At 52.2% G+C, this 26,412-nt stretch overlaps 1 protein-coding gene across 2 annotated transcripts in view; it reads left to right on the top strand.

The window, feature by feature from the left end:
• The window catches only part of GRK5 (G protein-coupled receptor kinase 5), a 221,310-nt gene that overhangs the window by 96,545 nt on the left and 98,353 nt on the right, over nucleotides 1-26,412 (top strand). Inside the window, exon 2 of one of the 2 annotated variants that reach the window (XM_082854559.1) lies at nucleotides 7,518-7,613. The exons of the other annotated variant lie outside the window; for it this stretch is intronic. Coding sequence (XP_082710685.1) covers nucleotides 7,518-7,613 — 96 coding nt within the window. The remainder of the gene's footprint in view (nucleotides 1-7,517; nucleotides 7,614-26,412) is intronic. 2 annotated transcript variants of the gene reach the window in all.

Below are 26,412 nucleotides of genomic sequence, written 5' to 3'. Positions count from 1 at the left end.
GGGCCCAAGATTTTGCATTTCTGACAAATTCCCCAGTAATGCTGGTGCAACTGGTCCAAGGACCACATTGGGAACCACTGATTCAAGGGTGTGAAGGAAGGTCTTTCCAACAAATGCAGAGAGCCTTTCTCAGCTTCCCCCAAGGAACCTTGCTCTGACCAGGGAAGAAGAGAACATTAGAGTAGGAGTCAGGATGCCTGGGTGTGTGACACAAACCGCTTGAGTGATTTGAGCCAAGGTTCTTGCCTTTCTGAGACTCTATTTTCTCACCTGTCAAATGGGTCCAGTAAGAGGACCTACCTTGTGTGGTTGATGTGAGGATTAAATGAGAGGGTGTCTTAACAAACAGCTCCCTGACTCTGGTAGTACAGGAAATGCCACATTTCTCTAACTTCCAAATCAGATATACTGTAAGATTGATGAGAAGTTCAAGGTCAATTGTTTTGCAAAGGTCTGTCCCACTCCCTTCCATGGATGGCACGAGAAGCCCCAGGGCTCAAAGGAATCCAGCAAATAAGACCTCACACCATCGCGGTCACTGCTGTTGCCGATTCTGTCAGTGTCCTTTGGAGGAGAGGTCTCTGCGCTTTTCCACTCCCCTGTGTCAGGCTGGTCCTGGGTCCCGCACAGCTCAGGGCCCCTTGTCCCTGGGATCCAGCAGGGGCAAAGGCCTCCCCACCCTACTGGCTCCCTATTGTTCTCATTTCAGTCCTCAGCCTTCAAAGCACGAACACCTCCCTGGAAAACAGTAAAAGCAACAAGAATAACAGCCAGTTTCTTCCCCCACAGTGACAGTTTTCTCATGGCAGTTTTCTGGCATGATCTTTTCATTCTTCCCTGGGCGCACCCACAGGAGCAAAAGAAATGCCAGTTCGTTTCTCAGTAGCTCACCCTGTTATGAGCACTTGGCCCGTGCTTAAGACACGGTAGCTCTTTATTACTTTGCTTCTTCCCCCAAGTCCTGCGCTCCATCCCTGCTAGGACTTGCCCTCCTGCTGGCCACTCTCCCTCCTCCTGCCCTGCCACCCCCTTATCACACTTCCCTCGGCCCATCTGGGGTGTACCTGCGCGAGGCCATTGCTGGCAGCTGAGGGAGACCCTGGGGGCTGGAGCAGGCAGAAGTGATTTGGTGAGCAACTTCCTCTCTGGAGGCTGCATCTTCCTGTCGCCCACCTTTCTCCATGTTTTGCTTGGACTCTTACCCACCCAGGAGAGAGACCTGCTGCCCTGGTCCTTTGGTGCCTTCCCCAGAGCCATGAGTGGGTAGAGTTCAGCCCATGTCCACAAGCCTGACATCTTGGTCTCTTCTCACCTCTGATAGGAGCCCTCCTGTCTGGCTCCCAGCCTGTGTTGCTGGCATCCCCTCCCTGGCTGGGGCCCCCTTCCTCCATGCAGCCCCCACCTGCCTAGCCGCACCCCCAGTGGTCTCACTCAGCTCTGCCCTTTTAAGCGTGGAATGAGCTGGACGTCCACGAAGGTAGGCACTCTGTCCTCTTGGCCGTCTCGTTTTTAGCCTGTGGAAGGTAAACTGTGAGCAACCGTAGGCTGGTTCGTAAAGAAAATAAAGCCCAAGGCTGCTCAGGACGGGAAGTGGCTGCCAGTCAGTGTGGGTTGGAGAAGATACATGCTCCCGTTTGCGTGTGTGGTTCATCCATTGGCCCCATTAATTCCTCTCCCTGAGCCTCAGGTTTCTCATCTGTGAAATGGGGCTAGTAACTGCCTTATTGAGGACCAAGCGTGTAGCATCTAGTTCAGTGCTAAGCAAATATTCACTTAACCAGTCAGTCAGCATAACTTAACAAAAGCTTGCAATTGTCCAGGCCAGTTGTGTTAGCTGCCCCACCCTCTGGAAGGATATGGAGCAGGTCTGGGCTGAGCTGGGAGAGGGCTGTGGGCAGACAAGGGATCTGCCTCTCAAGGGCAGCCCTGGAAGGGGCATAAGGTTGGGGGCTTGAAGAAAGAGCAGGACTTCAACAGGCAGAGGGGCCAATTCTGGAGGTCAGAAGTCTGACCTGGGTCTCACTGGGTTAAAACTAGGGTGTTGGCAGGGCTCTTTCCTTTCTGGGGGCTCTAGGCGAGAATCTGTGTTCTTGCTTGTCTAGCTTCTAGCGGTCGCCTGCACTCCTTGGCTCGTGGCCCCTTCCTTCTTCAAAGCCAGCAACAGCTGGTCTAGTCTTTCGCACATCACATCACTCTGAGCTGACTCTCCCACCTTTGCTTCCACAATTAAGGACTCTGGTTACATCGGGTCCCCCCAAATCATCCAGGATAATGTCCCTGTCATTATCCTTAATTCAGTCTGCAACCTTAATTTCCTTTGCCACATAACCTAACATATTCACAGGTGCCAGGGATTAAGGGATACTTTGGAGGAGCATTGATTTGCCTGCCATAGTCCCTGCCCTGTTCTGGGGGATGAGGAAGTGAGGAGAAGGACGAAGGAAGCCCCAGGTGGCTGTGTGGTACCCACCGGCCCTTCATTACTCCAGCCTCTGGGTCATATCCTCCAGCCTTGACTCACCTTTGCCACCTCCCTACTACCACCACTGTGGCCCCATCACTAGCGAGTCTCTCCCAAACCTCGCACTCCTTCTGAGTGTTGGTCATAATGGTCATTAAATAAAGCAGCATTTCTCCGATGCAGCACTATTGACACTTTGAGCACATTGTTCTCTGTTGTGGGGTGCTGTCCTGCTCATTAGACAAGGTTTAACTGTATCTCTGGCCTCTACCTGCTAGATGCTGGTAGCACCCTCATCCAGTTGTGACAACTCCAAATATCTCCAGACACTGCCGAATGTCCCCTGGAGGACAAATTGCCCAGGGGTTGAGAACCACTGAAATCAAGCCTTTGATGTTTGTCTTCCTTACTAGATCGGGCACCCAAAGAAGGAAGTCCCAAGAGGGTGACACCCCGTCTGTCTTGCCTGTCCCCATGTCCCAGCACCTGCATAGTGCTCGGCATTTACTAGATGCTCCACACATACTGGTTTAATGAATTAATGAATTTTGTTCATTTTCTTTATTTTTAAAGTTTTTGGTGTTAATTTTCTTAATGGATAAATTAACCTATAAAAAAGTGTGTGTGTGTGTGTGTGTGTGTGTGTCTTAAATAGACTCCTGTTGCCATAGACTGGCTACCTAAGAATCGCCTGGGGAGCCTTTTACGTAGCCCGACTCCTGGGTTCCGATCACAGAGAGTTGGGGCTCAGGCTGATGGGGTGCAGCCTGGGAGTCTGTATTGTCAAGAGGGCTTCACCAGTTCCTCAGAAAAGGGAAACATAGAATTACCATATGATCCAGCAATTCTGCTCCTAGGCATATACCCAAAAGAATTGAAAGCAGGGACTCAGATATGCAGAGCAGCAGTATTCACGATAGCCAAAAGGTGGAAACAACCCAAGTATCCATCAACAGACAAATAAACAAAATGTGCTGTATGCACACAACGGAGTATTATTCAGCCTTAAAATGGAGTGAAATCTGACACTTGCTACAGCATGGATGTACCTTGAAGGCATCATGCTAAGTGAAACCAGCCAGTCACAAAAGAGCACATCTTGTACGATGTCACTCGTAAGGTCCCTAGAGTAGTCCAATCAGAGAGACAGAAAGTAGAAAGGTGGTTGCCAGGGGTAGAAGGGAGTGGAAGCTGGTGTTTGATGGGTACAGAGTTTCCATTTGGGATGATGGAGTTCTGGAGATGGACGGTGGTGACGGTTGCACAACAATGTGAATGTGCTTAATGCCACTGAATTGCACACCTACAGATGGTTAAAATGATGCATTTTCTGTTATGTATATTTTACCACACACACAAAAGTGCTTAATCCCAGCCAGATCTGGGAACAAATAGTGTGGGAATCAATGGGGGCACAGGGGGTGCAGACTGGATGAGTTCTTTCTTTTCTTTTTTTTAACATCTTTATTGGGGTATAATTGCTTTACAATGGTGTGTTAGTTTCTGCTTTATAACAAAGTGAATCAGTTATACATATACATATGTTCCCATATCTCTTCCCTCTTGTGTCTCCCTCCCTCCCACCCTCCCTATCCCACCCCTCCAGGCGGTCACAAAGCACTGAGCTGATATCCCTGTGCTATACGGCTGCTTCCCACTAGCTACCTGTTTTACGTTTGGTAGTGTGTATATGTCCATGCCTCTCTCTCGCTTTGTCACAGCTTACCCTTCCCCCTCCCCATATCCTCACGTCCGTTCTCCAGTAGGTCTGTGTCTTTATTCCTGTCTTACCCCTAGGTTCTTCATGACATTTTTTTTTCTTAAATTCCATATATATGTGTTAGCATACGGTATTTGTCTTTCTCTTTCTGACTTACTTCACTCTGTACGACAGACTCTAGGCCTATCCACCTCATTACAAATAGCTCAATTTCATTTCTTTTTATGGCTGAGTAATATTCCATTGTATATATGTGCCACATCTTCTTTATCCATTCATCCGATGATGGGCACTTAGGTTGTTTCCATCTCTGGGCTATTGTAAATAGAGCTGCAATGAACATTTTGGTACATGACTCTTTTTGAATTATGGTTTTCTCAGGGTATATGCCCAGTAGTGGGATTGCTGGGTCATATGGTAGTTCTATTTGTAGTTTTTTAAGGAACCTCCATAGTGGCTGTACCAATTCACGTTCCCACCAGCAGTGCAGGAGAGTTCCCTTTTCTCCACACCCTCTCCAGCATTTATTGTTTCTAGATTTTTTGATGATAGCCATTCTGACTGGTGTGAGATGATATCTCATTGTAGTTTTGATTTGCATTTCTCTAATGATTAATGATGTTGAGCATTCTTTCATGTGTTTGTTGGCAGTCTGTATATCTTCTTTGGAGAAATGTCTATTTAGGTCTTCTGCCCATTTTTGGATTGGGTTGTTTGTTTTTTTGTTATTGAGCTGCATGAGCTGCTTGTAAACTTTGGAGATTAATCCTTTGTCAGTTGCTTCATTTGCAAATATTTTCTCCCATCTGAGGGTTGTCTTTTGGTCTTGTTTATGGTTAGATGAGTTCTCATGGCCCTTTTAAGCCTCAGAGCCGGAGCTGATGGGGATGGGAGCATCGGACTTGGCTGATTTCTTGAGACGGCGGCTCTTCCCCGGGGGATGCACGTAACTAACCTTTACAGGGGCCGGGCCAGCTGCCGACTGGAGGCCACTGTCCTGTCCACAGGGGCAGCCGCCGCCCAGCTCCAGCTCATCCTGGAAGAGAAATGCAGGAAGAGAAGTCCCAAATCTGGATTCATATGTAACATCTCCACGTTTAAATCTTGACACCGGGTTCAATGAACAGGCAAACAAACCAACAAGCCGCACGTGGGTCCAACAGAGCAGCTCTTCAGGCCTCGGGCCCGGGGTGGCGTCTCTTCCCGGTGGCTTGGGCCTCAGCTGGAGAGATTGGAGTTCTGTTTCCTCCTACCGGATGCCGTATCACTTCTGAGGTCCGATGCCAGCTTCCTCTCTGATACCTGGGAGCTTCCTTTGCTTTCGGTGCTCCCGAAAGGGAGCTTTATAGACAGAAGGGTGAGCGTGAATGCCTATAGGGTCTGGATTCTGCTCAGGCTGGGGTCTTGGCCCTGCCATTTGTGAGCTGTGGGGCTATAGGTGACTTGCTTCTTTCTTCCCTGTGCCTCAGTTTCCTTGTCTGTCAAGTGGCAATAGTAATAGTTATGCCTGGGAGAGTTAGAGCGGGGACCAGGGCAGGGCAGCAGAAGGGCTGTGAGGTGTGTGTGGACGTGTGATGGTGTGTTGGTGCCGCTGGAGCAAAGAGCACAGTGGAGTCGGACAGGCCATCCCCTGGTGAGTTACGCAACGTCGGACGTCTGTTTCTACATCTGTGATATGCCCAGTGATTTCCTCCTCCACAAGTCATTCTGAGGATTAAGTAAGATAATGTTCAAACAGTGTCTGGCCACAACGTGAGCCCCATACACATTTGTTTTGTTCCTTGGAAGCTGGGGCCTTTGACCTTTGTGGAGGCTTGAGCAGAGGGGGCTGGGGCTGGTTGGCTGGGCTGAAGACAGAACGAGCAGAGAGCTGGGAAATGGACCGTGTCCTGGGCCTCTGCCGTCAGCTCCCTCCCCTCCTTCCTGGCCCCCCGGGTGGGGGTCCTGGTCCCATCCTCAGAAGCCCACCCACTTGCTGTTCAGGAAGGTGGCCTCAGCTTTGCAGGGCAGTTGGATGAGTTGGGAATCTCCCTTTATTGAGATCAGCTCTGTGCCAGCGCCGGCACACGCTGGACCAGGGGCGGGCCCAGATCCGAGCTCCTCCGGGTGTCCCTGGGTTGGCTGGCTGAAGAAAGGGGCCTTGCCCTGCCCAGATCCTCTCTGGGGGTCAGAGGCTGGGGGGAGCATCCGGGGTGCTGAGGGCCTGGCCAAGATCTGGCGTCTCTTTAACTGGCCCCAAACTTCACGGGTATTTGAGGTGGTGATCACATGAAGGGGGATAAGAAGCCCTTAAAATTCCGAGACGCTGAGGGACCTAAAGGACTATGTGATCTTTGGTGAGTTACTGACCAGTGGAATTTAAGGGCCACTCTGGGGGCAGTGGGCAGACGATGGCATCTCAGGTTCTTGGCGCGGTCCTGGCCACGTGACACAGAGGTGCCTCCAGGTCCAAGTTCCAAATGGTGGTGGGCTCAGGGACACGTAGGCTGGAGTCGCCCCCCCCCTTGCCGTTTGCACACCTGAGCGTTCTGACATCTGTCCACGGATAAGGTGTGGCAGGGCTGATGGGAACACCTGTGTGTGCGCCTTAGGTGGCGCCATGTGTTCATTGCATGTACGTGTTCATTGTGTGTGTTTGTTAGATGTGTGTTCATTGTGTTTGTATGTCTATCATGTGTGCATATCCATTGCGTGTGTGTCCCTAGCGTGTGCGTGTTCATTACGTGTGCACACTGGGCAGGATGCAAGGCCTGACGGGGGTCCTTCAGGAGTCCTTCCAGCCTTGAGAAATGCATCCCCTGAGACCCTGGGGTTCATGAGGCGGGAGAAGAAGGGGCTACCCTGGACAAGTGGGAGTTGAAGTCCTTGTCCCCGACACCTGGCCTCCAGCTGGGGATGGGGACTCTCCCCAGGAAACAAGGGGTAAAATGAGGTGGTGAGGGGGCTGCAGTCCACCCGCCTGTGAATCCATTTCACCAGGATTTCCCAGGCTGACAGCCCTGGCCCCTGCCATCGGAAGGTTGTGGTCGAGTCTGGGGCGAACACCAAGCACCCGGCAGGGCTGCACAGCCGTGGGAGACGCCGAGGAAGAACAGGGTGCCCGGTGTGGGTGCAGGCGTGGAGGATGGGAGGGACCGCTGCTGCTGGTGGTGGCGGGGGCCCAGGCCCGGGCGAGCCTGCGGGAAGAACACACAGGCTTGATGCCGACTGGGGAGGGGGCGCGTCCCTGTCTCCCAGCCAGGAAGCCGTGCACAGGCTCACTGGGCTGGGACACAGGCTCTGGAGCCTTGGACAACACCAGCATCAGCTCCCCATCTTTCTCCCCCATCTCTGCAGGGGGCGGAGGAAAGCGCAAGGGGAAAAGCAAGAAGTGGAAGGAAATCCTGAAGTTCCCTCACATTAGCCAGTGTGAAGACCTCCGAAGGACCATAGGTAAGCTCTCCTGCCTCGAGGGGGCACGGGGGGGGGACGGAGAGGGGAGCAAGCGGCCCGTTAACTGGAACCGTCTGAACGGTGAGTCAGGTACAAATCGATTAATGCAGTAAAGTGATGCCAGGTAGGCGCTCCAAGCTGATGCCTTTGCTAATTGATATAAAGATGCAACCAACATTCGTCGAGTATTTGGTGTGTGCCGGGCAGGATTATCTCCCGATTACCCTTTGAGGCTGTTATTTTACTCCACTTTTCAGCTGGGGAAACCAAGGCACAGAGAGATTCTGTAATTGGACCAAAGTTGCACAGCTTGTGGGAGGGCGGTGGAGGTGGGCCACACCTGGCCCTGAGCGCCCCACCCCCCCACTCCACGTAGCTTTCCGCCCTTCCTTCCTGGGGCCCGTGGGTCCTGCCCTCAGGAAGCAGCTTTGGGAGCTGAGGTGGGGTGGTGAGCCTCTGGGCTCCCCTTCCCTGCTGCCAGGGATGTGGGTTCTCACCGAGGAGCTGCCCTGCTCAGTGCACAGCCCTGTCCTCTTTATTCGGCACCCATGCGGCCAGGCAGCTCCAAGAGCAGAGGGCGCTCGTCTCCCTAGGGGCTGGCACAGCCAAATGCACAAGGAGGGTCTGTCCCCGGCCCCGCTCCGAACACGGCTGTGGTGAGGAGGCTGGGGGGCTGGACGAGGACTCTCTGTGCTGGTGGGAGCCCTGGCCCTTCTCCCCTCTGTGCCCAGGGCGGGGCACTCCCGCTTGCTGCATGAAGGCGTCTTATCTGCTCCTGACTGCTAGAGGTCACGGATGCGCCATGCTGTGTTTATTACACTCAGATCCTTTGAGCGCGCGTATGGGATGATGCTGTTACCCAGAACTCCGCAGGCCCAGCTGCTCTTGAGACTTCTGCCCGGGGCACTGGGTGAACTGCCCTGCGCCTGCTGTGGGACGTGAGGCCACTCGTGGCCGTTTAGCTTTTCTGAATGGCTTCTCCGCGTGGCCTGGCCTCCGCCAGCTCCCCAGGCCAGGTGGGACTCACATGCCGTCCCAGGCCTGCTCAGTCCTCTCGCCGGGCGCCCCCCTCCAGATCCTTCCGTTCTGCTGTGACAGCAGGTGACCTGTTCCCTCTGTGTGCCCCACATGCCCAGCACGGAGGAGGAGCTCCCTTAATTGGTGTTTATGAAGTGGAAGGGAGCCACGTGCATCCCACAAAGGCAGATGTGAGCAGGGAAGAAGTAGGGTGCCGAGTGGTGGGGAAATGACCTCAGACCCACCTTCCGTCCTTAAAACCTCAGGTCGGAGTCCCCACGTTGTTCTTGGGGCTGAGAGTGCAGGGGGCCTAAGAGATCAGGGCCTCTGGGTCCAGGCCGACTTGGGTTCAAACCCCACCCGCTCTCCAGCCACCTGACAAGCTACTTAATCTTGCTGAGCCTCAGTTTCCTCAGCTGAAAACAGTGCTCATGAGCCCAGTCCGGTGAGACCAGGTGTGTGAAGGGCTTCGCTGGAGCCCGGGACCACCCCCCTTAGCGCTTGACTTTCTTCCTGGAATGCACAGCAGCTCCCACTCTGCTGGGCCGCTCTTGTGTTGGGGGTGCCCGAGTTTGCCCTTGATCTGGAGGTGCGTGGGGCAGCGGGGGGAGAGAAGATGGGCTCTTCTTCTGGGGCTGGGAGGATGTCGGGGAGGGTTTTGCCACCGACGACTCACAAGTAGCCTTCAGAGAGGGGAGAGGAAGGAGAGTCCCTGCAATCTGCCGCCACCCTCCTGGGGCCATCTGGTTCTTTAGGCCTGGAGAGAGTAGGGCCTAGGGGTGGGGAGGGGTGGGGAGCTCAGATGCCGTGGTCTCCGCACACCCCTGGGGAACCAGACCCTCTTCTCCATCCTCTTGGTCCAGGGCGAGCACGTTCACCAGCTACCACATGCCTCTCCTGGATGCTGAGCCCAGCTTTTTCTCAACAGGCCCAGGAATGGCTCCCACTCAACCTCGGAGCCATAGGGCTGATCCCAGAGACCCTTCTGAGGTGTTGATTTGGAAGAGAGAACTTGAAATAGGAGGAAAGGACCCTCCAAAGTGGGGAGCTGTGTAGAGAGGCAGGGTAACTGCGTGAGGACCAGTATCACCTGGCAGGGGGCGGGCAGGTGGAGCCCATTTGCTTCTCTGCCTTGGGTTAACTGCCTGCAGGTGGTGGTGTCTGGAATGGTCCTCAGGACCCAGCCAGCTCTGAAGGCCACCTCCTCAGAGAATTAAAATTAGCTCCTGGCCAGGGTCTTTCAAAGCATCCTGCCCTTTTGTCAGGGCACCTCCCACCTCCCCACCTCCCACCCCCAGTTATTACTGGATGTCTGTTTGCCCCTCAAGTGCGAAAATCTCCTCGAGAAGGATCTTTTAAATTCACCACCATGTGCCTGGTGCCTGCTTACAGGAGGAGCACAATAGTTGGATAAACGAGTGAAGGAAAGAATGAATGAAGTGGTATGAAGGAGTGAACACTGAGCTTCTGCAGTGTTTTAAATAAATGGAAGAGTGTTGAGAGTCATATGAGGAACATTCTTGTACCTGCCACCTGGATTAAAGAAATGTTAATATTTTTCTATATTTGATTCATGTGTCTCTTGAAAATGGAAAACACAAACGTCAACTATAGGACTTCCAGTTCCAGACAACGTGGAGCGGATGCGGTTTCCTATCCCCCCGACCATGGGCAGTCCAGAGCTCTGGACGTCACATATAAAAAAATATAAGAAGATTCCTAAAGGGACCTCTCTGGTGGCACAGTGGTTAAGAATCGGCCTGCCAATGCAGGGGACACGGGTTCGAGCCCTGGTCCAGGAAGATCACACATGCTGCGAAGCAACTAAGCCCGTGAGCCACAACTACTGAGCCCTCGTGCAACAACTACTGAAGCCCGCGCGCCTAGAGCCCGTGCTCTGCAACAAAGAGAAGCCACCTCAGTGAGAAGCCCGCGCACCGCAACGAAGAGTAGCCCCTGCTCGCCGCAACTAGAGAAAAGCCCGTGCACAGCAACGAAGACCCAACACAGCCATAAATAAATAAATAAATAAAATAAAAACAAAACAAGCATTTAAAAAAGAAAACAAAAGAAGATTCCTAAAAATGGAGGAAGAGGCAGACTGGCTGCGATCTCAGGATGTGAGGAATGATGTGCCAGTGGGCTCCTGGCTTTTCTTTTTTGCCTCCGTTAAATCCCAGGGACCAGGTGCTGGAGAAACTCACTACCCGGAGATGCCAATGGGTGCAAAAGAAAAGACACCCCCTCCAAAAAAAAAATTCTGTTCTCTCTAGCCAGCAGCCTGGGAAAAGGACAGCTGAGCTGAGCTGGCCCCTCCAGAACGGTCACACTTCGGCCACAGTTCACTCCAGCAATGTGGACGCCTCACTGTCTACCTTTCTTTTCACCTATTCTAATGCCAGACTCAGAGACCCAGGGCTCCCTCCCTCTCCACGTCTCTCCTTTCTGACACACAGATCCTGTTACTTGGAGGTGAGCGAGTTCTGCCGAGGTTCAGTCCCTGACACCAACTCTCAGTGCCCCCCACTCTACCCTGCTCCCCATGGGGCCTCCAGGCATTGCCCCAGAAGGGCCCCAAATGCCTCTCTCCTTCCAGTTGGCCCGGCCGCACCCTCGTCACTTCCGGTACGGGGGACCCCCTGGAGCCTAGGATTCGCCTCTGAGCTTTTCTATGTCCGTGGATTCCACCCCATGGGCCCCATCCCCATCTGTCCATCAAGGTCCATAAACGGGCCTCTTGTCAGGGTCCCCTCCCCTGGGAGGGTGAGAGAAACGTGCACGCTGGCGTGTGAAAATGAATTCTTCTGTTCTCCTAGAGGGATTGAAAAGACTCTGTGTATGAGTGCAGTGTGAAGAGAGGCCGGGAAAACAGGAAGGCCGCCATAAACCGAGGGGCTGCAGCTCGTGGGGACCGGCCCCAGGGCTCGGGCCTTCCTGTGTGTTTACAGTCCGTCGCCCTGGTGTTTGCCCAGCCTCTGCTGGGGTCCTGCTGGAAGGCTTTCTTAAATAAAAATCTCATTTCTTTTCTAGACCAATATACAAACCAAACAGTGGCAAATGCCACATTTATTTTTCTTGTGGACACATGAGCTCACTTTCTGAAGCTCTTTGGGAGGATGTCCCAGAGCAGGCTTTGGGCCAGGGTGATGAGGCCCTTATGGGCCCAGAGGGCCCCGTGGGAAGGCTCTTGATCAGAGGGGAGGACGGAGACCACAAGGACCCCGTTGACTGGCCAGAACAGTGGTCTGTTAAAGCCACACCCTCTCTCGCCCCCAGCACTGCCCTGACAACCACAGGCCATCTCCCCCAGCAGCCAGGGGGATTCTGAGAAATGAAAACGGCACCCCTTGGGTCCCCTGCTGAAACCGCTGCAGCAGCTCCTCCCACCTGTAATAAAAGACAAACTTCTCACCGCGGCTTATGAGCTCTTTGGTCGTTGCGTGAAGCCTAGGGATCCCTTCTCAGAATAGTGCTTTAACATACAGAAAATAAAAGACGCAGGGTTGCAAAGGAAACCAGTTCTTTTCAAATAGTTATTAGATACTTTAAAATGTTATGATCTTGAAGTATATGTGCTTTCTTGTGAATACTTTAATAAGGCCCAGCAGCTGGTCTAATAGCTACTGTAATTTTGAATTAGTGAGAGCGTAAGTGATATTTCCAGATATCTGCAATGATGGTGATATGAATGGGTCTGAGATTTCTGTCGTCGACAAGTCCCAGCACCGCTAACATTACTGTGGGTTGTTGTCAACATTTGTGACTCAGTGAAGTGCTCATTTCCAGTTAGAGGCTGGTGAAGAGAGAGATGACATTTTTCTCCATCCAAGTTCACAGACCCCCTGAATCCTATCCATGGACCTCCTGGCAATGCCCTTCCTACCCTGTCCTATGTGAGCCGGCCCTCACCTTTGTCTCAGTCACTCCCTCCTCCTCCATTCACTTTGCCGTGCTGGTTGCCCTTTTGTCCCTTGACTACCCCAAGCTTGTCTGTAGCCTGGAGCCTTTGCCCCTGCTGTCCTCTGTCTGGAATGCTCTTCCCCACACTTCTTCTAGGGGGCCTTTAGGTCTCAGTTCAGATATCGCCTCCATAGAAAAGCCTTCCCAACCAGCCTTTAGATAGGAACTATACTTGCCCTCTAATTGCTGTCTTTCACACTGTGCTGTTTATTCATGTTCTTGACCTGCGCCCCCAGCTGCCGTCATCCTTTGTTTAGTTGTTGACCTGTGTATTTTCTCTCTCCCTTACTGGACTGGATGTCCCATGACAATACTGACTGTGTCTTGTGTGGGTCACCACTAGAACAGTGTCTGGCACACAATAGGGGTTCACTAAACGTTGGGAGAGTGAATGAAGGAATGAATGAAGTGAAATATTGGAAACGAGGGCTCTGTTTAAAAATTCTGTGACATATGCTTGCCATACCCACATTTAATTTAGCCAGTGGTTTAAAGTCATAACAGTTCAGACTTAGGAGGCACCTTAGAAAGCATCTGCTTTGTCTCCCTTCCCCCACTCCCTGCTAGATGATGAGCAACTCAGAGGGGCAGGTGCCCTGGTGGCTCCTGATCCAGGCCCGTTTCCCCTGAGGCTGCAACTGGAGTAATTCTCACAGTGATGTTAGGCTTTGACGGAATTCTCGACTCAAGGAACTAGAGAGCATCTCGTCTAGCCACCCCTTTCAGACCTGAGTTGGAATTTCAGAGCCTGTTAGGCTCCAAGAGGAGAAGTGACCTGCCCAGGACAGTCCAGGCCCCTGATCCTGAGCTGCAGCTCTCCACTCCCCAGTATCATATTGACTTTATAAACATTTTGGCATCAGCCCCCAGCCAGTACCCACAGCAGAGAAACTCAGTAGGTACTCGGAGGGATAGACATTTCTGTCTCTTCTTTCTTTCTTTTATCTTCTAAGTATGGGTAGCATGTTCATTTGCTTATTCAACAAGTGTTTATTGAGCACTTAAGATATGCTGTGCACTGGGGAAACAGGCCTGATTCCTGCCCCCCGCCCCCCGAGCTCACTCATGGCTGAACCCAAGAGACTGGCAGAAATAAAGAGGTGATAACAAATTCTGAGAAAGGTCCATGATGGAGGGACAGGTTGCCAAGCTAGATAATAGCGTGGAGGGTCTTCCACCCGTCAGGAACTTCCCTGGAGGAAGTGACGTCACTCTGAGCCTCCCAGGGCATCTCTTTGTGTGAGCTCCCTGGGGGCATGGACCACGTGCTCTCCATCTTGGGGTCTCCATCGGTGGCACAGTGAGTAGGTGGATGGATGGATGGGTGGATGATGGATGGATGAAGTGACTGAATGAATGGATGCTGCCCTCCTCCTCAGCCTGGAAACCATAACTGGGATTGGCAGTAACGAGTATTAAGACAGAGAGTCCTTGCCACATGCATCTACTTCCAGTGTGAGCCCCAGATATGAGTAACTGATTTTAGACAGTCCCAGAGGGGAGCAGACAGATCGTGGGAGAAGCGTTCTTTGATATCTGCTTGATGAAACATCAAATAATGGCATTCGTTAGTAAGCTAATTGTAAGATAATTAGAGGGTCCAAATCAAAGAAGTTCTCAGAATGTCCAAAACTTGGAAGGCTGGAACGTCATTGTGAAGATAAAAGATTGTTGAGGTCTGCAAATATTTCTCAGTGACGCAGAAAATTCTGTTGGGCAAAAAGTGTGGCATTTTTATTTATTTAGCTCAGGCTCATTGCATGCTTTTTTCTTTCATTAAAAAAAAAAAGAGTATGAGTGAAAGAGTTGGTTATTCCACTGTTTGGCAATATTTCTGTAGGAACTGTCCAAAAGCTATATAATAAATCAAGGCCCCTCCCCACCCCCTGGTGAGGCTAACATTTACCAGGAAGCTGTTCGCAGCAAGTAGCTGCCGCGGTGCCCTGTACACTCACCGATGGACGGGACGGGAGAGATTTCATTTGCCTTGTGGGACAGCGTCTTGCCAAAGTCTTAACTCTTTCCAGGAGCAGAAGCTCTAGGCTATGGGGGATTCCTGGAAGAAAATGGAGACTTTTAACCTTTAAGAAGAAAAAGCAAAATACTGTAATAATGTGAAGATGCCTTGAACTAGCCTAGTTTTGACTATTTACCCAGCATTGCTCATGGTCTTTGAACAAGAAGTCAGCCTACAAATATCTGTTGAGCTCCTGCTGGGTGCTGGGCATTGTTGCAGGCCCAGGAGCTGTACCATTGGCCGCAGAAGCAGGGTCGTCTTGTGGAAAGTCACTGGCATTAAGGTCAAACGGTGGCTCTGCTGCTCCCAGACGTGTGACATGGGGCAGGTTGCTTAACTTCTCTGGGTTGTCGTTTCTTTGTCTATCAAATGGGAGACACTATTACCAACCTGGTAGAACTGTTGGGAGGGCCAGCAGAGTGCCTAGAAGAAGCCATCCTTGTCACCATCATCATCATGGTGCTAGTGGTGTGTGGCAAAGGCTGAAGGCCCTTGGGGAGGGCTTTAGAGTTTCCCAAAGAAGCCGAATTGGCTGCAAACGATGAATGTGGCTAACTGCTTCTGCGCTGACATCTCGTGGGTCCAGTGCCCCAGGGACTCCAGCCTTGGGATCATTTGAAACCTACCCTTCCTTGAGCCCCTGCCTCTGGCCTCCCCTTCCCGGAGGCCACCCTGATATCCCTGCAGCCCTCAGCCCTCCTTCTTCCCCTCAGCCCCACAGCACACCTGTGGAAGCTGATGGCATCACACTGTGCCCAGATCCCTGACCTTGTAGGTTTCTTTGCAGGGACATATGGAAGGTTGCACCCCAGAGCACTAATAAAGGTTATCCCTGGGGAAGGCATAGAGGTCAGAGGGGATATTAACTTTATCTGTAAGGTGATTTTTTTTTTTTTTAAAGGAGAATGAATTGGCGAGTTATTTGTGTAAGTGAAAGTTGAATGAATAAATACGGAATTTGCTGCCTGGTTCCACAGTGGGGCAGTGGGATTGGTGACACCATTGCCCTCTTTCCTACTTGATTTTGGGTCCCCTGATGAGTCTGTGGTCTCCGAGAAGATGGTCAGAGTCTCTCCGTCTTTGCAGATCCAGCAGGACTGTGGCTGTGTGGCTCCTGCCCGGTTCTGCTGGGATGCTGGCAGGCAGGAGCCACCCTGTTGCCTTCAGCAGGTAGGGTCTCAGGGCCTTCAATCCTGCAAGGCTTTGGGGGAAGCCCAAGCCTGGATCGGCTCAGCCTGACCCTGGACCCCATCCCTGGAGTCTCCAGCCTCCTCCTGGGCTGCTCAGCTCTGCGCTCTCACTGGCGGGGTCCCCCTCATCCAGCCCACGGTGGTCTCCTGCCTGCACATCGTCGATGTCCACTGAGTGGAATGGGCAGCCGGGGTCCTTTCCCAGAGATGTGACAGGGGCTAGTCCATGCTGTGCTGCAAAACAGCCTGCTTTTCTGCTCGTTCCTGTTCAAGGGCTACAGGTTCCCTGGCATTGCCAGGCTCGCATCAGGGTCTGGAAAGGAGTATGGGCTCCTGGGACAGGTCTCACCCCACCCAAGGGTCTGCATGACCTGGTCCCCTTCAGGCCTTCCAGACTGGCACGTAAGCGCTTGGTTTCATCGCCAGGTGAGCCAAGTCTTTCTACAGACGTCATTCTCGTCCTTGGGGTGATAAGGGCACGTCATGTATGTCGTTCTGCCACTTGCCGTGCTCTGATAAGGCACAGCATCTGCTTGTCCTTGGAGGGCAAGATAAATTTAGATGTGGCGGATTTAGAGCATCAGGTGACCTGTCTGCAGCTGTAGCTGTTACGAGGGAGAGGGTGTCCTGGCTAGTTTGCTGGGTGTTAGTCTCACCTCTACACCAAGATGAACAGCCACTGGAAGGCAAGGGCTGGATCCTCAGTGCCCAGCCTGGGCTTGGGTGCAAGCAAGATGCTCAGTGATCCTAGCTGGTGGCTTTTGTGTTTGGAGATTCTTAGAATGGAGCACTGATAGGGATTTTACAGATGATCTGAGATTGTGGTTTTCAAAGGCTGTCCTGCAGAGAGCATGAGAGATCCCGAGCAGACTTCTATCTGAACAGGGTTTCTTTTTACCTTTTATATTTGGTAAGATTTTATTCCAGAGTGAAGGTTTTACCTGTGTAAGATTTTATTCCAGAGTGAAAACCAAGTTTGAAACCCACTGCTTTAGGCCAGGTCTCCCATTTTCCAGGTAAGTAGACTGAGTCCCAGAGAGACAAGTGACATGCCGAGGTCTCCCTGTGACCTGACTCCAAGGCAGGCTTTCCTTCACTGTGTTAGTCGACTCAGGCTGCCAGAGCAAAATGCCACAGACATTTATGGGGGCTTAAACAACAGAAATTTATTGTCTCACAGTTCTAGAAGCTGGAGGTCTAAGGTTAAGGTGTCGACAGTATTGTTTCCTTCTGAGCCCATGAGGGAGAATCTGCTCCAGGCTTCCCTCCTTGCTTCTCGTCGTTGTTGGCAATTTTCAACATTCCTTGGCTTGTAGAAACATCACCCTAATCTCATCTTCACCTTAACATGGCATTCTTGTTCGTGTCTGTGTCTGTATATGTCCAGATTTCCCCGTTTTATAAGGGCACCAGTTATATTGGTGTCATATTGGACCTGATTTTAACTCGGTTACCTCTGTAAAGACCCTATTTTCAAATAAGATCACATTCTGAAGTACTAGGGGTTAGGACTCCAACATGTCTTCTTTGGGGGTCACAATCCAACCCCTAGTATCACCTTCTCACATGGTCTCTGGAGTTCAAGTTCAAGGGGCTAGAGGATCCCAAATCTGACCAAGTCTGAGGGTGGATCCTTCCCTCCTTCCTGACCCCAGCTTGGGGTTAACCCCTGCAGGCCCAGGCTGACTTCTTCCCACAGGCCTCAGGAATGTCTACAAGACAATTAACTGCTTTCCAAACCATGCTGCATGGTGCTTTTTTGTTCCCTCTTTTTATTATTGTTGTTGTTATTGTTTAAGGAATTGTAATTGGTAAATTACTTTGCTAAAAAACATAAGAAAGGCCACCCATAATTTTACCACTCAGCTATAGCTAGTTAATACTTTCATGTAATTCCTTCTAGCTTTTTCTCCCTGTGTACATACCATGGTTTTGTTTCTTAATCTTTTTCTTAATATAATTTCAAAAATATTTTCCCAGGTCATTAAAAACCTCCATAAACGTGATTTATGTTTTTCCATTAGGTGCATATTTATTGAGTGTCAGGCATTGGGGATACATCAGTGAACAAAACACAAAATTCCTGTCTTGGGCCATCCAGAGGGTTGAGTGTCTACACCAGTGGACAGTGGGGAACTAGCCTATTGCCCTCCTCCCAGCATTGGTCCAGGCCCCCGATCTTTCCCTACCTGTGGCTTATTTATTTCCGGAGGGCGATTCTTCCTTTAAGTTATCTTGAAAATAAGCCCTCTCAGGACTTCCCTGGTGGTCCAGTGGTTAAGACTCCGCTCTCCCAATGCAGGGGCATGGGTTTGATCCCTGGTCAGGGAACTAGATCCTGCATGCCACAACTAAAAGAGCCTGCAGGATGCAACTGAAGATCCCGCATGCTACAACTAAGACCCGCTGCAGCCAAATAAATAAATAATTTTTTAAAAAAGAAAGGAAGAAAAGAAAAGAAGCCCTCTCCCATTAGCCTCCAATGAACCTGATTTTTCAAGGCTTCCTATCTATCCCATGTATATATTGTACTTTTGGGGGTTTTTCCCTCTAGTTTTTGCCATTACAGTTAGCGTTCAGATGAGCATCTTTGTACTTCATTGTGACATTGCTCAGAGGTGAGAAAGCCCATGCTGTCTTTTTTTTTTTGAATTTATTAATTTATTTTTGGCTGCGTGGGGTCTTCATTGCTGCACATGGGCTTTCTCTAGTTGCGATGGGCGGGGGCTGCTTTTCGTTGTGGTGCGCAGGCTTCCCATTGTGGTGGCTTCTCTTGTTGTGAAGCACGGGCTCTAGGCGCACAGGCTTCAGTAGTTGTGGCACGTGGGCTCAGTAGTTGTGGCTCGCGGGCTCTAGAGCACAGGCTCAGTAGTTGTGGCTCTCAGGCTCTAGAGCGCAGGCTCAGTAGTTGTGGCACACGGGCTTAGTTGCTCTGCAGCATGTGGGATCTTCCCGGACCAGGGCTCGAACCCATGTCCCCTGCATTGGCAGGCGGATTCTTAACCACTGCGCCACCAGGGAAATCCTCACGCTGTCTTTTTTTTTTTTAAACCCCACATTTGTTTATTTATTTATTTTTGGCTGTGTTGGGTCTTCGTTTCTGTGCGAGGGCTTTCTCTAGTTGCGGCAAGCGGGGGCCACTCTTCATCGCGGTACGCGGGCCTCTCACTATCGCGGCCTCTCTTGTTGTGGAGCACAGGCTCCAGACGCGCAGGCTCAGTAGTTGTGGCTCACGGGCCCAGTTGCTCCGCGGCATGTGGGATCTTCCCAGACCAGGGCTCGAACCCATGTCCCCTGCATTAGCAGGTAGATTCTCAACCACCGTGCCATCAGGGAAGCCCCCTCATGCTGTCTTTTTAAAGGCAGACGCGTGTAGCTAAACCCGAGTAGCCTGTGCCATGACCTCTGCCTCCCTTGCTTCCTCTGGAATGTTCTGTTTCCCGCTCATGCTTGCGTCCGCAGATGCCATTAACCTGAAATGTGCCTCTGATGGACAAAGCCAGCGAGGTTTGGTGAGCACCTTGGCCCCGCTTGCCAGCCCCAATTCACTGCAGTCGCGGGCATGAGAAGGGCTTTTCTGTCTGTTTTAAGGCCTGTTGCTGAAAACAGGGGAAAAACAAGCTGGTTTATGCAGCAATGGGGACCTCAGACCAGCACAAGAGGCCAGCCGACCCGCAGCAGGCTGAGCATGACAGTTCTGCCCCATAAAGAGACACTAGGACAACACTCCTGATGGTCTCTGCTCAGACTATTTACAGAATTTATTTCCCGGGCTCTGTCTGTTCAGCAGCACCTTGGCAGTATTGCCCCAGCCTCTGCCTCAGCGTATTAAACACCCCTTGTTCCGAGTACCCCAGAGCTAGCACCCAAGGGAGAGTGAGAAGAAAAAAATGTGGGCGGAGGGATATCTGTGGCCAATATAAACTTTCAAATTAAAAAAAAAAAAAAAAAGGACAACACCAAAAAAATGTATCCCCTAAAGGGCTCCTGTGGGCATGAGCTCCTACTGACTTCTCTCTGCGGCCCCTCCCAGCTAGTGTTAGGAAGGAAAATGCAAAATCCAGAAACGTACAAATCAAGCGCAGCTTTTCATCTGTTCGTTTTTTCTGTTTCACGGTTGTGCTGTCCTTGCATTGTCTTTAAAAATTATTTTTTTTATTATTATTATTTTTTTTTTGGCCTTGCAGCTTGCGAGAACTTAGTTCTCCGACCAGGGGATTGAACCTGGGCCACGGCAGTGAAAGCACAGAGTCCTAACCACTGGACTGCCAGGGAATGTCCTAAAAATTATTTTTAAAATTATCTTTTAGTTCTTTTTGTCTTTACAAAAATAATATAAACCCATTGATGACATTTCCAAAATAGAATCTAAAAAGAAGAAAATAAAAATTGCCAATGAGATAACCACTGTTGACATTCCGGTCTGTGGCCCTTTCATAGTTTGTTCTGCTTAGAGAGAGAGAATTGTGCCAGCTGTCTTTTGTTGTCCTGCCCAAAAGTCAGGTATCATCTTAAATTGAGAAATATGGTTGTAGAATCCCCAATGGACTGGGAGGCAGAAGACCCAGCTTCCTGTGCTCCTCTCTTGGTTCTGTGGCCTTGGGAAAGTTGCTTAACCTCAATTTGCCCATCTTTAAAATGGGGATCCAGTAATCTTTCCTACCATACTGGATGATCAAGTGGCCAGTGGAGTTACTGGTAGAAAGTCTTTATAGTGAGCTCTGCAGATTGATTCTGGCCGTTTTCAATGTGGTCGTGTGACCCTTTCTTCTAAAGTCACCCCTGTGTCCGATCTTGATGACAATCACCACCCTCCCTGTGGCTGCCCAGAGACCCGGGATCCTCCCTTTCCCTCTGACTTGCCACCCCTGTCCCTGTCCTGTGTACATAGCCAGTCCCTTCCAAGTCCAGGTAACTGCCTCCATGGTCTCTCTTGGGGCAGCCCCTCTCTCCCCATCTCCACCGTTCCCTTCGTCCCGGGCACTACCTTCTCCTGCCTGAACTCCTGTGTTGCTGCCAACTCCTTCCAGGCTCACGTGTTTCCTACCAAGCTCTACGCAACAGCCAGGAGGCTCTTTCTAAAACATCCATCTGATCACGCTACCACCTGCTGCTTCAATAGCTTTCCACTGTGGTCAGGATGGAGCCCAAAGGTCTCCAAAGGTCTTATCAAAGCTGTCCAGGCCCTGCCTTACCTGCCTTTTCTTACTGCTCCAGCTTCACCCCTGCTACTGTGCCCCGACTCAGCCTTTCCTTCTTTTTTTAAAAAAAATATTTATTTATTTAGTTAGTTTGGCTGCGCCTGGTCTTAGTTGTGGCGTGCATGCGGGATCTAGTTCCCTGACCAGGGATTGAACCCAGGCCCCCTGCATTGGGAGCACGGAGTCTTACCCACTGGACCACCAGGGAGGTCCCCAGCCTTTCCTTCTTGTTTCCTCCCTTCTCCAGGCCTTTGCCCGGCACACATCCCTAACTCTGCCTGGTAATTGACTCAACCTTGGTCTTCTACCTTGCAGGTCACTTCCCCCAGGAAGCTCTCCCTGGTGACCTTACCTAGTCTGGGTTTGGTCCTCACTCTGTGGTGGTCTGATGACTAGCCTCTTCCTCGGCTTGACCACAGGGTAGAGCCTGGATCTGCCTGGCACTGTTTCCCCAGCATCCAACACGAGTGTCTACCCTTCACCGTGCCCTTTTAGAATCTTCATTTTCTTTCCTTGCTGGGATATTTTTGCCTTAATCTTCCCAAATCCTGGAACGATTGATTGCCGATGGGTGGAATTTTTCTCTCTGAGTTCTTTTAAAAGACTCTGGAAATGTGGATCGAGAACGGCTTTCACCCTGTCCGTTCTGAAGTAGCTGCTTTCATCACAAATGGTTCAGGACAGAGGTGTCCAACTGTCCCCTCCAAGGGCAGTGACCCCACTTTTCTCTCCCTTTCTGACTCCAGGGGCAGCGTGGGAGAGTGGGAGGAAGGGGTGTGCGCTGCCAGGCCCGCTGTCCCGCCAGCCCCCTCTGGTTGGTGGGCAGAGGTGGGCACAGAGGTGATGCTGCTCCCCGCCTTTAGCTGAGACCCGCTTGAGGCGGAGCAAGGCGCCGGGAACGGCTTTGCCAAGAGACGCCATCATCAGGCTTGGGTGGCAGCAGCTCTGCAAGTACCCGGCAGCTGTAGGCACTGTGCATATGCCTCAGGCAGGTCAACTGGGGCAAAGCTTTGGAGGGGCTAACCCAGCTCTGTCAGTGTGGTACAGAGACAGCAATGAAGTGTGAGGGACCTGGTTTTGAGCCAGGCTCTGTTCCTTACTGGCAAGTGATGTGACTTCCCTAATCCTCAGTCTCTCTATCTGCAAAACGGGAATAGGAGTGTTGCGAGGATTACCTGGGCACGGGTGTGGGGAGAGCTCTGCACAGGGCTGGGCTCACAGTGGGTGCTCACGGGTGGCCGCTTCAACCCCTTCCTCTTCTTTATCTCACTGTTGTCAACAGTTGGTGCAGTTCAGAGCTTCGCCTCTTGGCTCCCTGAGTGGTGGTTGCCAGGTCCTGCTGGTTTTAAGTTTATCTGTTCATTCATTCATTCATTCTTTCATTCATCTGTTAAGTCTTTACTCTGTGCCAGGGATCTGGGGAGCTGCTTTCCGGAGTGGCTCTTGGTAGCATGGACTGGGCCGTGTATTTCCTTTACGTAACCTGGATATAACCCCTTTCCCTTAGCCCTCAAATCTCTATTTACTAACTCTCAGCAGGCTCAGAGGTTCCAGATGGTTGCCCTCCACACCTCCTTTCTTAAAGGCCATCTCATCTGACCCATCCCTCTGGCTCCAGGCAGGAGGGGTCTCAACCAGTTCAGACACATGGAGTGAGAGCCAGTTCATCCGCAAACCCCTGTCCAGCTTTCACTCTGAAGGCCCAGCAGAGGGTCCCCTGGGGGCATGTGAGGCCAGCTCCATCCCTTAAAGAGCTGTCCCTGGTCGGGGAGACAGGGCAGAAAGCACACACATGGTGCTGGGTAAGAGCCACGCGAATGTGGGCAACTGTCAAATATCTGTCCTTAGTACCATGTGCCCAGAGGTCGGGGGAGAAGCGGGACAGAAACGTCTGTGTGGGACGGGAAGGAGCCAGCTGAGTCGTGGCAGAAAGGGAAGACTTTTGGGGTCAGCAGGTTCAGCGTCATCCAACCAGCAAGCATTTCCTGGGCACTTACTCTGGCCAGACATCAGGCTGCTTGCCTAACAGACACAAACTCATCGAAGTATTACAGAACCCTATGGACCAGGGGCTGTTTTCCCCGCCCCTATTTTTTTTTTTTTTTTTTTTGCCACGCCGTGTGGCATGTGGGATCTTAGTTCCCCAGCCAGGTATCAAACCCGTGCCCCCTGCAGTGGAAACGCGGAGTCTTAACCACTGGACCACCAGGGAAGTCCTCCTATTTTATGGACGAGGATGCAGAGATTCAGAGAGATTAATAACCTGCTCAAAGCTACAGAGCTCTGGAAGAAGCAGAGCCCACATTCAAACCTGGGCCTGAGTCAAGGCCATGCTGGCTGTGATTTCCACCATGTTGGCCATGATTTCCCCATGGGGGTGGGACAGCATGGGGCACATTTGGAAGGTGATGGTGCACTGCTTTGGTGAGCTTTGTGCAGAGAAGTCAGGAGTGAGAAGAGGCTAAGAGAGGCTGGGTCGAGCCAGAGACACCATCCATGCCTCCAGCCTGGAAGGTTAGGTCTTTTTTTTTTTTTTTTTTTAAAGAAGATGTTGGGGGTAGGAGTTTTTATTAATTAATTAATTTATTTTTGCTGTGTTGGGTCTTCGTTTCTGTGCGAGGGCTTTCTCTAGTTGTGGCAAGTGGGGCCAGTCTTCATCGCGGTGCGCGGGCCCCTCACTATCGCGGGCTCTCTTGTTGTGTAGCACAGGCTCCAGACTCAGGAGGCTCAGCAGTTGCGGCTCACGGGCCCAGCCGCTCCGCGGCATGTGGGATCCTCCCAGACCAGGGCTCGAACCCGTGTCCCCCGCATTAGCAGGCAGATTCTCAACCACTGCGCCACCAGGGAAGCCCAAGGTTAGGTCTTTGTCTTGCAGGTAGTAGGGAGCCATTGAATGTCCATCTCTGACAGCCCCTGCAGCCATTCTCAGTGAGAGCAGAGAGCAAAGGGAAGCAGGCGGGGCTTCCTGGGTGATATGAGATTCCTTCACTCCTCCAGATACTTATCCTTTACCTACTGTGTGCCAGGGAGAAATGAGACAGTGTTTCTCAAGTACCCAGCCCAGGACCTGGAATGTCCCAGAAAGGCCCACCACTTCTGATGGCAGTACGCCGTGGCTCAGGTGATGCCACAGGGGACAGGAGTGGCTGGAGCTTCCTCACCCGCAGCGTCAGTCTGGGAGCAGGTTTCTCTTTGTGATGCTGGGTCATGGGATGCCTTTCACATCACCTGTGAGGTCTCCGAGCCGGCAGCTCTTCCCGCTGCCCACCTGTCTCTCTCCTTCTTTCCGGGGGTGATTTCTCGTTCCCCTGCTGTCTGTCCTCTCTCCCTCCTCCCCCGCTGGACCTTTTAGAAGGTGGCAGATGGGCAGGAATGTCACACTGGCCGTCTTTGGCCGGGATGAGCCTGGGGTCCGGCTGGGAGATCACCTCGGGCGTGGTCCAGGTGCGGCTTGCAGACCTGAGCCGACTGGGCGTCAGAACGTGGGTTTGGGTGCAGAGGGCGCTCCCCGCCCTTGACAGTCCTCCGCCCCCCCCCCCCCCCCCCCCCCCCCCGGCTAGTCAGCCAAGGGATTCGTTCCCTTGGGGCTTTTGCCACCGTCTGTCTGTGTTTGGCTTGAACGTGAAAGGAGTAGTTCTCAGCTGTGCTTGCCTGCTGCTGTGTTAACTTCCCACTCATCCCCAGTCTGCACCCCTCCTGGATTCCTGTTTCTTGAAATGACTTTACTAGGTAGAGACCTCAGAATTTCTGTCCCCAGTTGGTTGGATCTACCCCCCTCTTCTCCATCTCTTTGCTTTGACACTCAGTCCTGAGGGCTGAGGTACCGCTGGCACCTGGCTCATCTGAGGGGAGACCAGGTGTGTGCCGTCTGTTGCCCTCCAGCTTTCTGGAAGAGTCTGCGGAGGTTCCCTCTTGTTGAGGGGATTGTCCTCGGCCTGGCCTTTGTGACCCAGCGCTGTACTATGTGCGTGCGTGTGCGTGTGTGTCCATCACCAGACCATGTGCCCTGAAGGCAAGCTGTTGGCTGTCTTGTATCGCTTTTGCCTGAACAGATATCAGGTGGAGTGACTCTGACCTGGAGACAACACCGGCAAGGGAAGGCAGTGGAGAGAGTTCTGGGCCAGGAGATAGAAGTTCCAGATTCTGCATGGTTCCCACTTACCAGCTCTGTGCCTTAAGCCAATCACCCACCTCTCCAAGCCTCGGTTTTTGTTTTGTTTTCAATGAACAGGCCCTATTTTTAGAGCAGTTTTAGTCTGGTGGAAATATTGAGCAGAAAGTACAGAGAGTTCCCATAGAGCCCCTGCCTAAGCCTCAGTTTTCTCACCTGTCAAATGGGGATGGACACTCACCTTGTTCTTACTGTGCTGGGGGGTTGTATAGAAACGACCCCTCCCCTTGCCCCCATTTTATGGATGACATGGCTGAGGCTCAGAGACAATGGGCCTGTTCAGGACCACTGGCTGGGGAGTGTGAGAGCCTAACTGCAGGGGTCCAAGCAGGCAGTGAGTGGGCAGGGGAGGGACGAGCTGAGTGGGACCTTCGGCTTGTAAGGCCTTCTCAGGGGGCTGGAGAGTCTCCCCAGGAGCAGCTCTGATCTCCGCCGCCTTGGTTTGCAGCAGGGAGGAAAGCGCAGTGCCTCCCAGTGGCCACCGAGCTCACACATCCCTCCTGGGGCCCCTTCATCCATTTGTTCAGTGAGTCCTTGAGTGCTGCCCGGGTGCGGTGCCAGTGCCGGGTGCTGGAGATCCGAGTTGTAGTCGTTTTCGAGCTAACAAGATTCCTCCTGGAATATCAGAGCTGGAAGACCTCAGTCCCATTCTAGCCGCACCCCTCACTCTGCAGGTGGGGAAACCGAGGCCCCACAGAGGGACGGACGGGCAGGCTGGAGGCTGAGGACGGCAGGAAACGAGGAGGGGCCTGGGTCTGCTGGCTCGATGGCAGGCACCGTGGGCCCAGGAGGTGCCTTAGTTGAGGAGCCTGGCAAGCCCAGCCGCGGCATCTTGTGCGGGGGGGGGGGGGGGGTCTGAGCCGGGGAGGGGCAGTTCTGGGTCTGTGGCAACAAGGGACCCGTCCTTGGCTCCTGGTCTCATCCCATCCTGCCGTAGAGCTGAGTAATCACTTGCTGGGCAGGTCGTGGGGCTGCCACGCTCAAGGGCAGCCTCCGAATTGGGAAAGGGCTTACTCCCAGGATCCCGGCCCTTCCCTAGGAGACAGGGGCCGCTTGGCAAGCAAAGAGGGCAGCCTCACCGGTACCCATGGGTGCAGCCGGGTGGTACCAGGTGGCGCTGTCTGTCCCGTTGTGTTCCAGCATCCACCCTTCTCTTCTCCATGAGGGAGGGCAGAGTGATACCCCACGGGTGAGCTCTTCTCTCACCCACCCGACCCCACCCGACCCCTGGACAGGGGCCGTA

This window comes from Leucopleurus acutus, assembly GCF_964270905.1.
Source record: "Leucopleurus acutus genome assembly, chromosome: 14".
Lineage (NCBI taxonomy): Eukaryota > Metazoa > Chordata > Mammalia > Artiodactyla > Delphinidae > Leucopleurus > Leucopleurus acutus.
Note: the sequence above shows the minus strand (reverse complement) of the source record. Positions and strands in the feature narration are given on the sequence as shown.